The sequence below is a fragment of the Psammomys obesus genome, unplaced genomic scaffold (assembly GCF_907164565.1).
Source record: "Psammomys obesus unplaced genomic scaffold, mPsaObe1.curated_primary_1811, whole genome shotgun sequence".
Lineage (NCBI taxonomy): Eukaryota > Metazoa > Chordata > Mammalia > Rodentia > Muridae > Psammomys > Psammomys obesus.
Window position 1 is genome coordinate 12,568,136 of NW_026586550.1, and position 14,574 is coordinate 12,582,709.

Below are 14,574 nucleotides of genomic sequence, written 5' to 3' on the forward strand. Positions count from 1 at the left end.
TTGTGTAATTCATGTGTTCGTTGAATATCTGAGTGGAACATGGTAAAGCTACATTGAAACTGAAGACAATTTCATACACAAAAGAATTGCTGTTTCCAAATAGCATAGATAATGGACTTTTTTTTTTTTTTCTTTTTTGAGACATGGTCTCTTATAGCCCAAGCTTGCCTTTAACTCCCCAAGGAGCTCAGGCTGACCTTAAACTCCTGCCCATCCCTTTCCCTGTTTTTGTATTTATCATAACTAGCCAAGTGAGGTAGGTGTGCATTGAGGTCATGCATGTTTCTCACTCACTGCTTTATGCCCAGGCCACTTAGCAAAGGTAAATGTGCTAAAAGTAGGTTGTTACATTTGAGAGTCATCAGAGAATACCCAAGACTCTGCATAGGGATAAAAGAATTATCTACCCTAAACTAGAATAAAACTACTTTGTCCTTCATAAAGGATCACAAGGCCCAAGTAACAGAGATTTGATGCTTTTCTCAAAGGATTGAATTACACCCTAATTTTAAAATTTGAGTTGAATGGCTTAAAAACTAGATAGAACCATTAAAAAAACAACAACAATTGAGAGAAACTTTGTCTCAGCTTTATGCAGTTCTCTACACAGGTCAATCAGTCTTCTCAATCTGGAACATATTCCAGTGCTGGGCAAGAATCACAGAACTATCCACTGAGCCCTGGTCTCCACAGCTGCTCTTAATTGCCCTGTAGGGGAGAGCTGGGCTTTCCTTAGGTTTAATGCAGTTGCTGTCAATGGTTCTGACCTAGCCTTTTCTTACACTAATAGAAGTAAGAAGGTGAGAGATCCTGGCCTGCGTACGGCTGGTACTGAGTGTCTCCAAGCCAGCCACTGCACTCTGGTTCTTCCTGAGGTAAGGTGCTCTGCAGATGTTTTGGGTTGGCCTGTCCCTCCATTTTCCTCCTCTTCCTTCCATATTAACTGCCATTTAGGTACCTTCTGTTTGATAAACTCATTATCAGGTCTGAGTTAAAGGAGACAAGAAAAGAAAGACCAAAGTTTCTAAGTTACTGATTTGGAGCAGGACTCTGGGGCCTTTGAAGTCTCTAAGCCAATGTTCTCCCTCAGAGTGATCCTTAGGTCCTCTGACCTTTGCTTCTTCATGCCAATAATGCGAAGGATGTTTATATTAGCTGAAGAATTTTCTAGCTGGTGGATAGTTTTATTTTTTCCTGTAAACTCTGCTATAGAATGTCATGCTTAGAATGACACCCTTTGTTAGGAATAAAAAGTGGAGATACATGAATTGAGGGTAATTTGATTGCTGCTTCCCCAGGAAGGATTAACGGCAGGCCTGAAGAGCTACGGCCATGCTGCTGCTGCCCTGCATTGAAACTGTAGGCAAATGGGAGGTGTCCACATGCTGCCACCATAATTTCGTGGAGCAAATGCTCCATTAAATGAGTTCTGGCAGGACTCCATAGAGTCTGTAATGATCCTCTGTTGACACATCCAAGCCTGAAGCCCAATAAGTCTTGGGGAATAGAAATTAGTGGACACAACATACTTCACAGGAGAATTAGCTATCTTTCTTGCTTTTAGCTTAGGATTATAGTCCCTGGTCCTGGGTTACATGCTCATCATTTTTTTCCCATAATGGATATCCGTGCTTATTTATTATGTTAGTTCTTTGACAATTTAATAGATCTGTAATATGGAAGGGCTCCTGCCTTTTCATAGAGATGCAAAAATTTTAACTTTATTCAAGCTCCATAGTGTTTCTTGAGATAGTTTTAAAAGGAAAAAAATCCCTCTTCATAGTCAGGAGGGAGGAAAAGAGAGAGAGACAGAGAGAGAGAGAGTGAGAGGAGACAGAGACAGGAAATGTTTGCAGAACCAGTCAGGACTGGGAGATTTGTTAGGATGTGCCCACAGTGGAGATGCTTACTCATCCATGAGGACACAGGTGTGCTTAAAACTCTCATCTCTCTAGGGAACTGAAGGTTCTTTCAGCATTGACAGTGAGGAGTATGAAGCCATGCCTGTGGAGGTCAAACTACTGCCCAGGAAACTGCAGTTCTTCTGTGATCCAAGGAAGAGAGAGCAAATACTGCAGGGCACATCCCAGTGAGCTGGCGGCAATGGGGGGGGAGGGGGACTCCCAGGCTGCATCAAGCCACCAGTGGGACCACAAACGCGTGCATCATCTATACCCAAAGTGTCACAGGATCCCAAGGGAATTTTCGTGGCAAGTACCCTGACCCTTCCTCTAGTGCTTCCTAGAGCACATACCCGTCAGCCAACTTGTGGTCAGCATTCTGTTAACCCATGCTTTCCTTGTGTTGTGGTAGTTGATTCCTCCTACACAGCGGTTGACTTAGGGTGGTTGAAAGACATTCGTGCACTTAGTTGAAAGGGGCTGGAATGTTGTGACTGCCCCACAGTGGAGAGTGGAATCAGTAGACTAAGCTCCCGTTCCAGTTTTTTGTCCGTCCTAGGGTATCCCAGGGAAGCAGCTGCTGTCTCAGGTGCCTCTCCCTTTCTGGGTTCTCTCATGGGTGCTGCTCCTCCGTGAGCTTTCTGCTTTATTGCTTGGTCTCAATCTAGAAAGCAAATGTGAGGTGTTTCCTCTTCAGCCATGGCTAATGTACCATAAAATGCTATTTACAAAACAAACTAGTGCTTCTTCATTGTTAGTTTGCTTGTGTACAACTGTGGCGCATGCTGAAAACTAACTGACCTGGGACCCACCCCCAGCCTTGTAACTCAACCTGCCAGGAGGCAGGGTTCTTCATTTTAAAAGGCTTCTTCCCCGGGTGACTCAACCACTCCAGGAGAAAGTGATTTTCCCAAATGTATTATATTTTTTTTTTTTTAAAAATCACGTGTTCGTGTTGACATCTATTGTTTGTTTCATGGGAAGTTAAACACTTGTCAGTGTACTTCTTGTTGTGTAAATACTGTTGTTTAAAAATAAAAACTGTTGCATCATTCTTTTAAACATATCCAGTGTCATTTAAATGCACCCCTCGTTTATAGGACTGGAAGAACACGAGAGAGGGGGCTGTGACAGGGATGTAATGTGAATAAATAAAATTTTAAAAATAACCCAGTAAACTAGCTCTTCACTATTTGAAAATTTTGAATTTATTTTTTCTCCCTTGTATATAACTCTATACTGCTACCAGCAAAGGGAGTCTTACAATAGTTTATTTTTATGCTTGGTATTCTTTATCAATTGCTTTTCGTCAGTAAACAATATAAATAAGTGCTAACTTATTACAAAACAAATGTTTTAACAATTATTGGTATATATTAGAATAATTATTTGAATAAATGATAAATAATTATTCAATAATAAATAGATAAATAATTTGAATCAATAATAATTAATTGGTAATTAAAATTGTTATTAGAATGTTTCTATTCATAACTTATTTACCCAATATATAAATATTATTTCGGTGAGATAAGATATCCAGTATCAGTTATATTCCTTTTTCATTTTTTATTATTTATGAGGCCAGAAAGTTTGTAACATTGATTTTTGTTTTTGTTTCTGATTTTTCTTTTTTTGGTTTCTTTTGTAATCTTGGCTGTCCTGGGCTGCTGTGTAGACAGGCTGGCCTCAAGCTCACAGAGATCTATGCCTGCCTCTGCCTCCCTGAGTGCTGGATTGCAGGTGCTCCACCACACCCAGCTTCATTTTTTTTTTTTTAATGCTTTGAAATTAGTGTGGGGGGGAGCATACCAAAGCATTAAAATTAATAAGGATCTTTCTCTAGTCTGTTGCAAGCTGAGAACTGAAAGCACTTACCTTTCTAAGGAGTTGCTACCAAGATATTAGTACCATTTACTTTTATTACTACCATGGGCATTTTCTTTGCTCATGCCCAGAAGCCCTTGAACTCTAGAAGGCCTGCATTATAGTAAATTAGACTGAGCCTTTGTCATTGTGAAAGGGAAAGTGACACTCTTAGTAGCAGGAATTTCAGAAAGATCAAATTTAAATGTAAAGACAGTAATATACCTTTACCCGTGTGCTTGAACAGAGTAGACAGACAGTACCTACAAAAAAGCCCATAATTGACTCTCACAAAGAGTAAGGCTTGCCTATGTGGTTCTTTATGCTATGCTGGTAAATGTTCCGCTTTAACAGCAAACAGAGGAACCTGAAGATCAGCATAATCACTTACCCTGAGCCAGCTGGAGAGGGAAGGGGGCTGCTACCGTGTGAGGAAAGAGGAGGCTGTGCTTCTGTAACCACATGTAGGACCAGTAGAGAATCCAGCGATAGTTCTTAAAGCACTGGGCAGCTGCAGATTCTAATCATAACCACTGCCTTGAGGTTAGGGAAGGACCCACATTATGAATTTTACTCACTTTCAACTGTAAATGTGCTTTCTTAATTTTGTTTTCTTTGGTCAGTTTCCTCTAGAGACTTCGGTTTCATCATCTACTCCTTTATTCTTTGGATCGCCTATCCATAAAATGTCCATATTTAACAACAGGTATACAGATGCTCTGCAAAGGAGACCATGGGGGTCACCTCCAGGCCTTTATGCACACAGCAGGCACCATAGGAACATCAGTTCTCAGAATGCCCCTAAGGCATAGGCACTATTGGTATGACTGCCCCACTTAGAAAACAGAGAGCTTTGCAGCCAGGGTAACAATTCACAGAACTCCCCCATGGACAACATGCGCACATGCAGCGGTGTGATGCTGCTTTGCGCTCTCTTGACGAGAGACTTCTGAAAGAAAATAGCTTCTGTCTAGAGTCTAGAAGTTTCCTGTGGGGGTTAAGCATTCACAGTCCTTGTTCTTTGACTTCAGTTTCCATTACCTGCAGAGTGTTTATCCAGCCGCAGCCTCTCAAAGGATTGGCTCAGCTCCCCAGGGTCTGTCTTCATCCCTTTAAGTCAAGCAGATTTCATCCCTTGGGCTCTGCTCACAGGTTGGGTCATCATCATTCCTTCCTACCAAAAACTACAGGTAAAGGATCACAGCACACAGGCTCATGTTAAAATGTGAACTTTAATTGTAAAAATGTTTTTTTGTAAATATAGTTATTATCAAGCTCTGCACATAACTTGGTTCAGATATATACAGATATGACATACACGGGTGTTAAAGTGTACCACAGGAAGAACCAATTCAAGAAACATTTACACTTAGCCTCGGGGTTAAGTCCAGCTTCCTTCAGGTCTGTAAATAATACACGGTTAAAGACACAGAGAGAGGATACATCAGTCTGCAGTAGTACCCAGAGCAAAACTTACCAGTTACCCTTCTGACTTTGTCTATGAGGTAAAGACTTGAAACAAAAATAGATCCGGGTTCTCTTATTGCTATAACTCTTATGCTGGGGTTATTACTCAAAATAGGTTTTTACATTTAAGGCAACAGGGACACTATGTTAAAAAAAAAAAAAAAAAAACTAGGAAAACATATTTCCTGGGTTACAACTATTTCTAACTATTTCTTTTTCAGGAAGGGTTATATTTCAGACTGATATAAAAATTTAGCCAACAAGTTTTGGGCAAATAAAAGAAATTGGTTTTGTTTACCCCTGTCCCAAGTCCTGGCAGCCACTCATGCTGGCAGTGCCAGAGCACAGAATCCATTTCTTGTGGCTGATGTGGGCACAGCAAACCCAAAGTTCATTTTTCTAACTTTTATATATCTTTGTTTAATTTACCCAGATACAATGTTGATTAAACATATTTGCTCTACATGAGCTTTTCACTTTGCAGTTCCACTTAAAGCACAATTTATATAACCCTGTGCTACCCCCATGAGCCCCATAATCATTAGGAAGCAAAGTAAACTCAGCAGACTAAGCAGGCACCTGCTACAAATGCAAACCTTTCAGAATTTAAGTCACCATGGTTCTGAAAGGCAGTGCCATGTTGAAATTCTAGAACAAGTTCTAAATGTTAAAAGCAGAGTTTGATTTTTCCCATCTTCATTTCTCTATATAGCACCAGAAAATTCCTATTCCTTTTCTAAATTTACAGTATCACCCAACTTCCAGTTGCTAAAATGAATTAAAGTGCCAGTTAGAAAACTACCTCCCATTCCCATCGCCCTCCCTTACCAAGAGGGAGTAGTCATTGAAAGACTATTTACCCTCTTCTGTCCTAGAGCTTCACTCAAGGTTACTGTCCCTCTCATTCTTCCCGGGCCAGCTGACTTTATCTCCCGCAATGCTGCTGGAATAATACAGCACAGAGTCTGTGCTCATGCTTTAAACACTGTCTTGGACAGTGACACATTTAAGAGCCTGGGCTGCTATCAAACTACAAAACTGCCCATTTTTTCTTATATTATAACTTTGCAATTCCTTTCCATTCCAACACTTGAGTACTCAAGTCACCACTCAGTAACACTGATATAAAAAAATAAACTCCCATTTCTTGTAGGAAAAACATTACCTTAATTCACATTATTTTTTTCCTCCCACAACACTCAGTACTTCAGTAGCTCCTGGGAACAGAGGTATATTAGCAATAAAATGGAAGAGTCAAAACCCATGTCTTGGGTATAAAGAAGCCCTTAACTCCTCCCCTTTCCCTACCTGAATCAAAAAAGAGTTTTCATGAAATGAGAAGGGATGAGTCTGGGCCTGCTGAGGTAAGCCCATAGCTCTCCCATAGACCTACTAGCTATGAGGGAGAAGTGAGAGGGCTGGACAGCTCTCACAATCAGTCTACTAGCCTGGAAGCCTAATGGAAACACAACAGCCCCCGGAGGGCATGTTGGGTCTTCCTGTGATATTCTTGGGTTTTCTAACTCTTCTCATAATAAGGCAAGTTCACTGTGAAACTCAGCATTATCTTATAGTTCTGTCCATCCACACCCCTGTATCCCTTTTTTACCTCTGCAAGGACCATCACACTAGACCCAGAGAAAGCATCTCAGGCCACTCACTGGCTGTGCAGCTTAAGGAAAAAGGCAGGTCCTGAGTCCCTGCGTCTCTAGGAGGCTGGTTTGCCACCAGAAGGCTAATTCATCCCCACCCTTGAGAGATGTCTCCCTGAAAGTCTCAGTGAAGGCTGAGTTCTCTTTACCTTTTCACTGTACCAATAAGCCTTCAGTGCCTCAAGACAGAGAAGGTTCATCTCCCTTGCCACCAGAATGAAGACAGCAATTAGCTACGATTTCATTTGCCTTTATCTTCTAGCTAAAATATATTAGGTAATTATGTAAGTGGTCCTTCTCAAGAAGAGTTTGGCACTACTCTGAGTGTCACTCACCTTTCCCGTGGTTTTCCTGTCAAGGTAAGTTACAAGTTTCAAGTTCCTATCCTAAGTTCTATCTTAGCAATGAAACCAGCTTCTCTCCTGAAGCCGGAGTGGGTGGGAGGTGTGGGAGGCAAATGCCTCCTGTCACATTGTACTCCTAACTGACTGGACCATATGGGCTCCAGGTAGGACACTGACACTGGCCTGGATCCATGCCCAACACAGGGAAGGATTCATTACCAAGCAATGACTTGGCCTTTCTCTGTAAACTGGGCTCTGCTATTTTTACTCTTTCCTAGGAAAGTGTTCTGAGCCAAGCAACAACTAGCTGGGAATGACCATCTGTTAACAAAACAGAAAACATCCACTTTATGAGGCTTTGTTATGCTTAGTGTGTTATACTTAATGTGCATGTCCACAAACCCCAAACCCCAATTTCAGGCCCCCTGAGGATGGCTGCCTTTGGAAAGATCTGCTAACTCAAAAATGACTTGAGTAGCCAGCAGTGCAAGTCAGCAAGTGCTTCCAGGTTAATGCAGAGTACAAATGGGGGCTAATGCTCCCCGGAAGGGTTCTGCCAGCTTAGGCAGGGATCTGATGAGGGTGACCAGCACCGTGGCAGGACCCACATCTGAGTTTTCAGCCCTGTTCCTAGAGGCCAGTAGTAAAAAAAAAAAAAAAAAAAGCCTATCTCTGCTGATGGTCAGAAAGCTCTGAAGGGTGTCAACTAACTTCTTTCAAATAAAAGCAGGTGGGTGTTCAGAAAATATTTCAAGGATGGCAGCAGAGCACATCCTGTGGCTCCTAGCTTTTGCCATAACTGTAGAGGGTTCCTATATAGTTCTGAACAAACTACTTTCCTTCATAGGAAATTCACAGCATATTATGTGGGCTTGTATCTGCTAACTGCCACTTGGGAAGCATTCTGGAATGAAGTGAGACTTCACAGTGACATAGACTAGGGTCACTTCTAAAGACATACTCTGTAGCTGATAAATGGAAGCAAAGGGTGCAGAGGTGCTAACATACACACTGTCCAGCCACACAGACGCCTGAGCCAGGTTCTGGCCCCAGGAGGACCAGCAAGGTAGGGAAGGACTGAAGGAATTGCTGAACAAGAAGTTCTGCTCTGGGGTCAGCTAAGCTCGGAACCTATGACCTAACACAGCTGCTTAGTTACAAAGAACCCACAGTCTCTACTTGACAAGCTTTCTCACCCTTGCTACCTTTAGACCAGCACTGCTCAGCTTGCAGCTACAACACAGGAAGCAGGATTGGCATGCACAAGGCTCCAGGGAGGTTCTTAGAAATGGGCTCTTCAAGAAACTGAATTCTAAACTATGAGAGTCTTGTAGTCCCGCAAAAGCAGCAGCCTCCTTTTGTTCCTGTTCCCATATCTGGCTATCTACCCCTGAATGAGCTTACGAGACCACTGGAAGGTGGCTCCATCAGCATCACGTGGTCCCTGCTCGGCCCTGCTGCAAGAGACGGTAGCTAGAGAGACAAAACAGGTGAAACGGAAGCCAATGAGCACAGCTTTGCTTTTTGTAAACATGTTACCAGATGTTTAAACCACACTGACTAAACCCACATTGCTGAGAAAAATCTATTAGCTAGAACAGTTTATGTCAATGCCTTAAACTTTATATATTTACAGAAAATATGTTACCCTGACTCATCAGTGTCTATTTGCATTTTCACACACACAAATCTCTTCACTCTTGAATTTTTTTTATCAAGGAGCTACAGTGAAAATACTTGAGTTAAGCAACAAGCCTCAAGAACCCAGATTGAGGTAAGAGACATGGCCCCTCCATTCGAGGTTCTGTCTGCTGTGGACATCAGCCTTGCTACTAACATGGATGTTTGATGGCTAGCTAGCTGGTCACATATAACAAAGGCAGGCAGGAAGGGCATAGGAGAAGAAATCATTACCAAAAATTCAAAACCATTAACGAAAGCAGCACTAGAACTGGCTTTCTGAACATGGTTAACAACTGCCTTGTGGGAGTTTCAAACTGGTTAAGAGACCTGTTAACCTCACACCCCGACCTCTGAGTGAACCAGCTAGGACCCTAGCTGCACCTCAGAATTCAGCAGGAGTATCTGCTGCAGGATTGTGTACCACCCTCCAGAGAGCTCTCAGACACACTGGGGATTTCTTCCCTCACCTGTTTGAACAGTATTAGTCCAAGAAGATAGTCAGCCCTTAAGAGCCTCAGATGTCCGATGAATTTGCTTGTAAGCTCCAGGGCCAGCACTTCAGAATTGACCGAGGGGAATGGAATACGATGGGGAGGGGGTAGAGCTGTGTAATGTTATAACTTGTAGTTACCATTCCCTTACTTTAGGAAGGATTTCAGGGATTCATTCTAGTTTTCAACCTTTCCCTGTCATTCTGTCGGAAACTTTTTTTCTCCTCTGTGATCCCTCTACTCCAGTGAACTGAGAAGATTCAGACTTGCCCTATGACAAACAGGTGAGCCCAACCTGACTCCTAGAACTTGGTGACCTTGAAAGGTCATTTGATTAGTTTCTGTTTTTAGGCAGATGAACATCTAAGGCCACACTAGGACACATGGTTACCTCATTCTTGTATGCAACAAAGGACAGAGACATAGACTTTCTGAGCAGTTCATCCCAGAGTTTGAGTCACTCTGACTAATGAAACTCTTAAGACTAAACCCAAAGAAGCAACAGTGGAAGACAGTAGATTCCCATGTCCAACCAAAGGCTACAAAACCCAGGCAGCCTCACCACAGTCCCAGAGCCGAGGGGGAGAAAGGGAATGGCAAAAATGACGTGTGTTGGAAAGTATAAACAGTCGTTTGGGTCAACTTAATTAAAACTGAAGCTGCGGAGGGCCTAGGGTGCACTCCAGGCTCCTGTCACCCCACATGAGTGTCTCACCACCAGTCCAGTCACTCTTCCTATGGACAACAGGGGTTGTCAATGACCAGCATGACATCGATGCCGTAGGCCTCCAGCAGGTCCATAAGGAAGCTTCTGTCTCCCTGGGGATCCAGTCCCATGCCTCGGGCATGCTCAGCTGTTAGAGTTTTGTCTTGACTAGCCGACACCTCCATCAGAGTCTGAAAAATCCGGTTGTTCTGTTCTAGGAAAAACCTGCAATTCCAAAACAGGAAAGGGAGAATAGATAAGGCAAAAAGCTTGTCTAGATAACCCAAACATGCAGAGCCCAATCAGTGCTGTGTATTACGTTCTTACAAGATTCCTCAACTAATTTTAACACTCTTTAAAGAAGGTAAAAGTTTAATGGTTATTAGAATGTGGATGAGGTCAGCACGGAAATCATATGGCAAGAATTGCAATATCACAGAGAAAGCTGTATAGATGGTGGCTCTACTGTTTCCCTATGTTAAACATAGCTACCTGGGGAAAGGGGGCTGCAATCAGGCTGTAAAGTGATTAAATAAATAAATGGAAAAAAAAAAGTCAGAAGAAACTGGGGGAGTTATTTGTAATTTAGTCATAATTATAAATAAATCCTGAGTTACATGATGATAAAAACGAAAAACAAGCAAACAAACATAGCCTCCCGGAGAGGCTCCAAAGACAGCCCCTCTCACTGTGTGCAATCTTTGGGGAAAAGAGTGAAGACACAGAACCTGATAATGCAGTTCTGAGACTAAGACTTCAAGTGAGAGACTGAAGCACACATTTTTTCAAAGCCCTGATTAGAGCACTGCAATTGGCAGCCAATAAGCCTCGCTGGAAAGCACAGGGCTCTGTTGCTGGCCTTGCAACCCTAGGTCACTCTGATGCTGTTCCCAGGATGGGAGAGCTCAGAGGGGCTGGGGCAGGCCCAGGGCAGTTCTGAAGCCAGCAGTGATGGGGAGGCAAGCTGCGCCCACGGAGAATGGCACTCTGGAGGTTTGCTTTGGAGGGGTGTCTGGAGGAAGTGTACACAAAAGGCATGATTCAGACCCATGGCTTAGGATGGCATTGTGGGGCTTCTACAGACACACCAAAATGGCTTACCAAGACTGTGTGTCGCCCAGGCTCACAGTGTGCATGCATTAGAAAGTAGACTCAAAAACAAGATAAACCTCTGTGGAGATGACCTCATCAAAGCTAGGAACTCTGCAGGAGGTTTATTTCCACTTCAATTACAGTTCTGCCCTACTTCTTGTGGCTGAGTACTATGGGTACTGATAAGAGCTGGCCCTCTCCATGGCCACCAGATCGGGAGAAAAGAGCTTACACTCTACTCACAAGTTGAATTTTCAGATGATCTCATAATACTCAGCACAAGAAACTGGTCTTTTCAGAAGAGATAATGGACAAGAGGGTAGAGAGGTGGACAGCTATGTGGTGACATTCTGGATGCAAATGTTCAAGAAGATGCATGTTCAGGGTCCTCCCTCCCCATTTCCTCTTGGACTTGCAGTTCACCCTCGGTTCAGCCACTCTCGGTTCACCCTGATGGCTTTGCAAGACTCAGGTTGCCTCTAAGGACAGAGCCTCAAGAGCCCTGAGAACAATAAAGGACATGCTGCACTGCAGTGGGTTGCACGGGAAGAACGCAAGTTGCCCACAGAAGTTGGTAGTGAAAGGATTCCCAGAGCCCCACAGCTGATGCCCAGGCTGACTCACAGCACAAAGAGGTCCTCTTCACAAGGGTTGTAGTCTCCTTCAACTTCCTGGGAGTACAGCAGCATCTGCCTGGTGGAAGGGAGGACACTGTCAGACTCCAGCGGTCACTGTATCCAGTTCCAAGACTGGCAGCAACTAAGCATCAACAATGGCCATATCTCTCCGGAAGCAGAGTTGGTGCAAGGCCAGACGCAGAAAAAGGAAGGAACAGAGCCTGGATTCAAACCCAGGATCTATGGCCTATTTTGCCAGTGGTCTCCCCTTAGTCAGGGATTGTCCTGCCTTATTGTCCCCTGAATGGGGATTGTATGCTAACACTCTATCTTGTAGGATAAACAGTTGGGAGTAAATGGGACAGTGTACACATACAAGCTTCTGAATGGATCCATACGGTGTAGACGCTTGGTGAATAGCCATTTCAAACATATGCAGGCAAATCGCAGCAAGGTCTTTTGGGGTATTTCTAAAAGTTAGTGTGTTCCTTCACTTCTTTCACAGGGATTCAGATTCTCAAGCCCATCAGTCACCACCATGCGTGTCTGCTACCCTGCAGTGAGGGCAGCATGGAGAGACGTCAGCCTTCTCAGGCACAGACCTCCCTTGATTTCCAGTGGTTAGGAAAGCTCGAGGGTAGTGGTGGCAGAGTAGGCTTTTCATAGATTTCACAGGACCATCCTAATTAGGGTGGTGCTTCTGACTGCCCTTCAAGTCCCTGGTCCTTTTTGCACAGTCCTGGCCCGAGCTGCACACATGGCACGGATATGGTAGACTGGCTGTCTCACCTCTGCTCATTGAGCCGACGGTATTTCTCCCTGTCCGCGCTGTTGATCTTCAGCAGGGGCTGCAGGTGGTCATGGTGCGTCTTTACATTCTGGTTGTCCACGTAGACGTCATACAACTCCCGCTTCTCCTCAAATATCTTCTCTGTGGTGCCTGTGGAGCCCAGGGCCAATGAGGTAAGAACCGAGGGGCCACAAATCCAGCCCAACCCTACTACAGAATCAAGAGCCTATTTCTGAGAGGAGAAGGGTTTGGACAGAGAGAGAGCAGAGGAGGGCCCCATACTCACAGGCTACATAGGACACTTCAACTTCCAGGCTCTCAATGTCAGCCACGTTCACATAGAAGAAAGGCTTGGACTCAGGGATAGTGCCCCCAATGCCAGGCAGTGAGACATTGGCCAGACAGCAGCAACAGTACACTGTAAGGGAGAATGACAGAAGTGAGGAAGTTTCCTTCTGTTCCCTCTCCTCCACCCAAACCAAGTGGGCCAATACCTCAGAACAGTTGACCTACATGGAAACTGCTACATTCTGTTGTTTGTTCTTGCCAAACCCCATATTGAGGCTTGGTCCTCAATGTAAAATCATTAAGAGATGTAGATGTAGATGGAATTAGGTCACAGAGGCACCACCCTTATAAAAAGCTTAATGTAGTCTGGAGACACTGAGTCAGTTATCTCTAAAGCATATTATAAAGTGAGTCTGCTTCCTCCACCATGCTGCTCTTTCATCTATGGTCTCTTCTACCAGGAGGCCTTCAATGGCTGACCAAATGCCAGCATCATTCTCTTGGATGTTCAGAACCATGAGCCCAAACAAGCCTTTTATTAATTCCCAGACTCAAGGAGAAGTTGCCTCTGAAGGTAGGGAAGGCTTTGTTTGTGCTACCTATCCTGTAACCAGGTGGTCTAGGAAAATCTTTGGGGACCCCACTGCAGAACCTGATATCCTAAAGTTCTCATCAGCAATTTCTCTTACCGACCTGACTGGCCTTCCTCCTCAAGGCTCTGGCTTCCTGGAGCCTCCCATCCTCCACTCCTCCTTTTTCCATGGTTTCCCTCAGTCTCCTGTCCCTTTACCACTATTACCTGACACCTTCATTTCTCACACTCTCTCCATGTGATGCCTTCATCCCAAGATTATCAGACAGGCTTTATGTCTCTCTCAAACCTTCTTTTCAAACCCAACTATTCCCCAGAGGTCCTGACACAACCATACAAGTGTCCGATGTACACCTCCCTAGAAGTGTCTTAAGCACTGCACACCATCAAGTCCCAAGTTACCCCACCACTAAGCCAACTCCTCACCACTCCTTGGTTCCCCATTCTGGTGGCCCCACCATCCTTGTCATCCTAGATTCTGCTTCAACTATGCCCCTGCATACTTCAGACAACCTGACTCAGCTTACCTCTTACCTAAAGTCCATCATCTCTGCTTCAACCCAGACCCTTATCTCTTCCCGAGACACTAATGTGACACCCCATCCATTGCCTCGATGCCACATTCTAAAATCCAAATCTAATCAGAGCCTTGATCCCAATGATATGGCCTGTACTCTTCTAAACTTGAACAACTGATGGACTAGAGCATATGTGCTGGGCAACTGGGCCAAGCCCCTCACTTGGGCTTTTGGTTACCTCTGTAACACACGACGCCCACGGGTGGGGGAGAAAATATCAGAATGCGCTTCCGGAGTAAGGCAAACTTCCAGAGAATGAGGATCTGTTCTCCAAAGAACTTAATGAACTGAGACATGCAGCCAGCCGGGTGTGTGATCTGGAAACATAAGGGCAGGGGGACAGCTTGTTAGAGGTCACCACTGTGAAATCACCTTCCATAAAAACAAATACCAAATATACCAAAATACCAAAATCAAGCATTAAGAGAGAATTGCTTCCACAACAAAACGGTTATCTGGTGCTTTAATATTTCCTTTAAACCAGATTTCTCTGATGTATCAGCTCCC

The 14,574-nt window shown here is 44.0% G+C and overlaps 2 protein-coding genes across 5 annotated transcripts in view; one reads left to right on the forward strand and one right to left on the reverse strand.

Moving 5' to 3' along the window:
* Agk (acylglycerol kinase) overlaps positions 1-2,963 on the forward strand; it is a 74,733-nt gene extending 71,770 nt beyond the window's left edge. For all 4 annotated transcript variants that reach the window (XM_055602141.1, XM_055602142.1, XM_055602143.1 and 1 more), the window contains 2 exons: positions 791-875; positions 1,956-2,963. In XM_055602141.1, coding sequence (XP_055458116.1) covers positions 791-875; positions 1,956-2,093 — 223 coding nt within the window. In that variant the 3' untranslated portion in view covers positions 2,094-2,963. The remainder of the gene's footprint in view (positions 1-790; positions 876-1,955) is intronic.
* A 2,017-nt stretch (positions 2,964-4,980) lies between these two features.
* Positions 4,981-14,574, reverse strand: part of Dennd11 (DENN domain containing 11) — a 35,819-nt gene continuing 26,225 nt past the window's right edge. The window contains exons 5-9 of the mRNA XM_055602119.1: positions 14,246-14,384; positions 12,896-13,027; positions 12,609-12,759; positions 11,827-11,895; positions 4,981-10,335 (exon numbers count right to left, since the gene is read on the reverse strand). Of these exons, the coding sequence (XP_055458094.1) occupies positions 10,140-10,335; positions 11,827-11,895; positions 12,609-12,759; positions 12,896-13,027; positions 14,246-14,384 (687 nt within the window). The 3' untranslated portion in view covers positions 4,981-10,139. The remainder of the gene's footprint in view (positions 10,336-11,826; positions 11,896-12,608; positions 12,760-12,895; positions 13,028-14,245; positions 14,385-14,574) is intronic.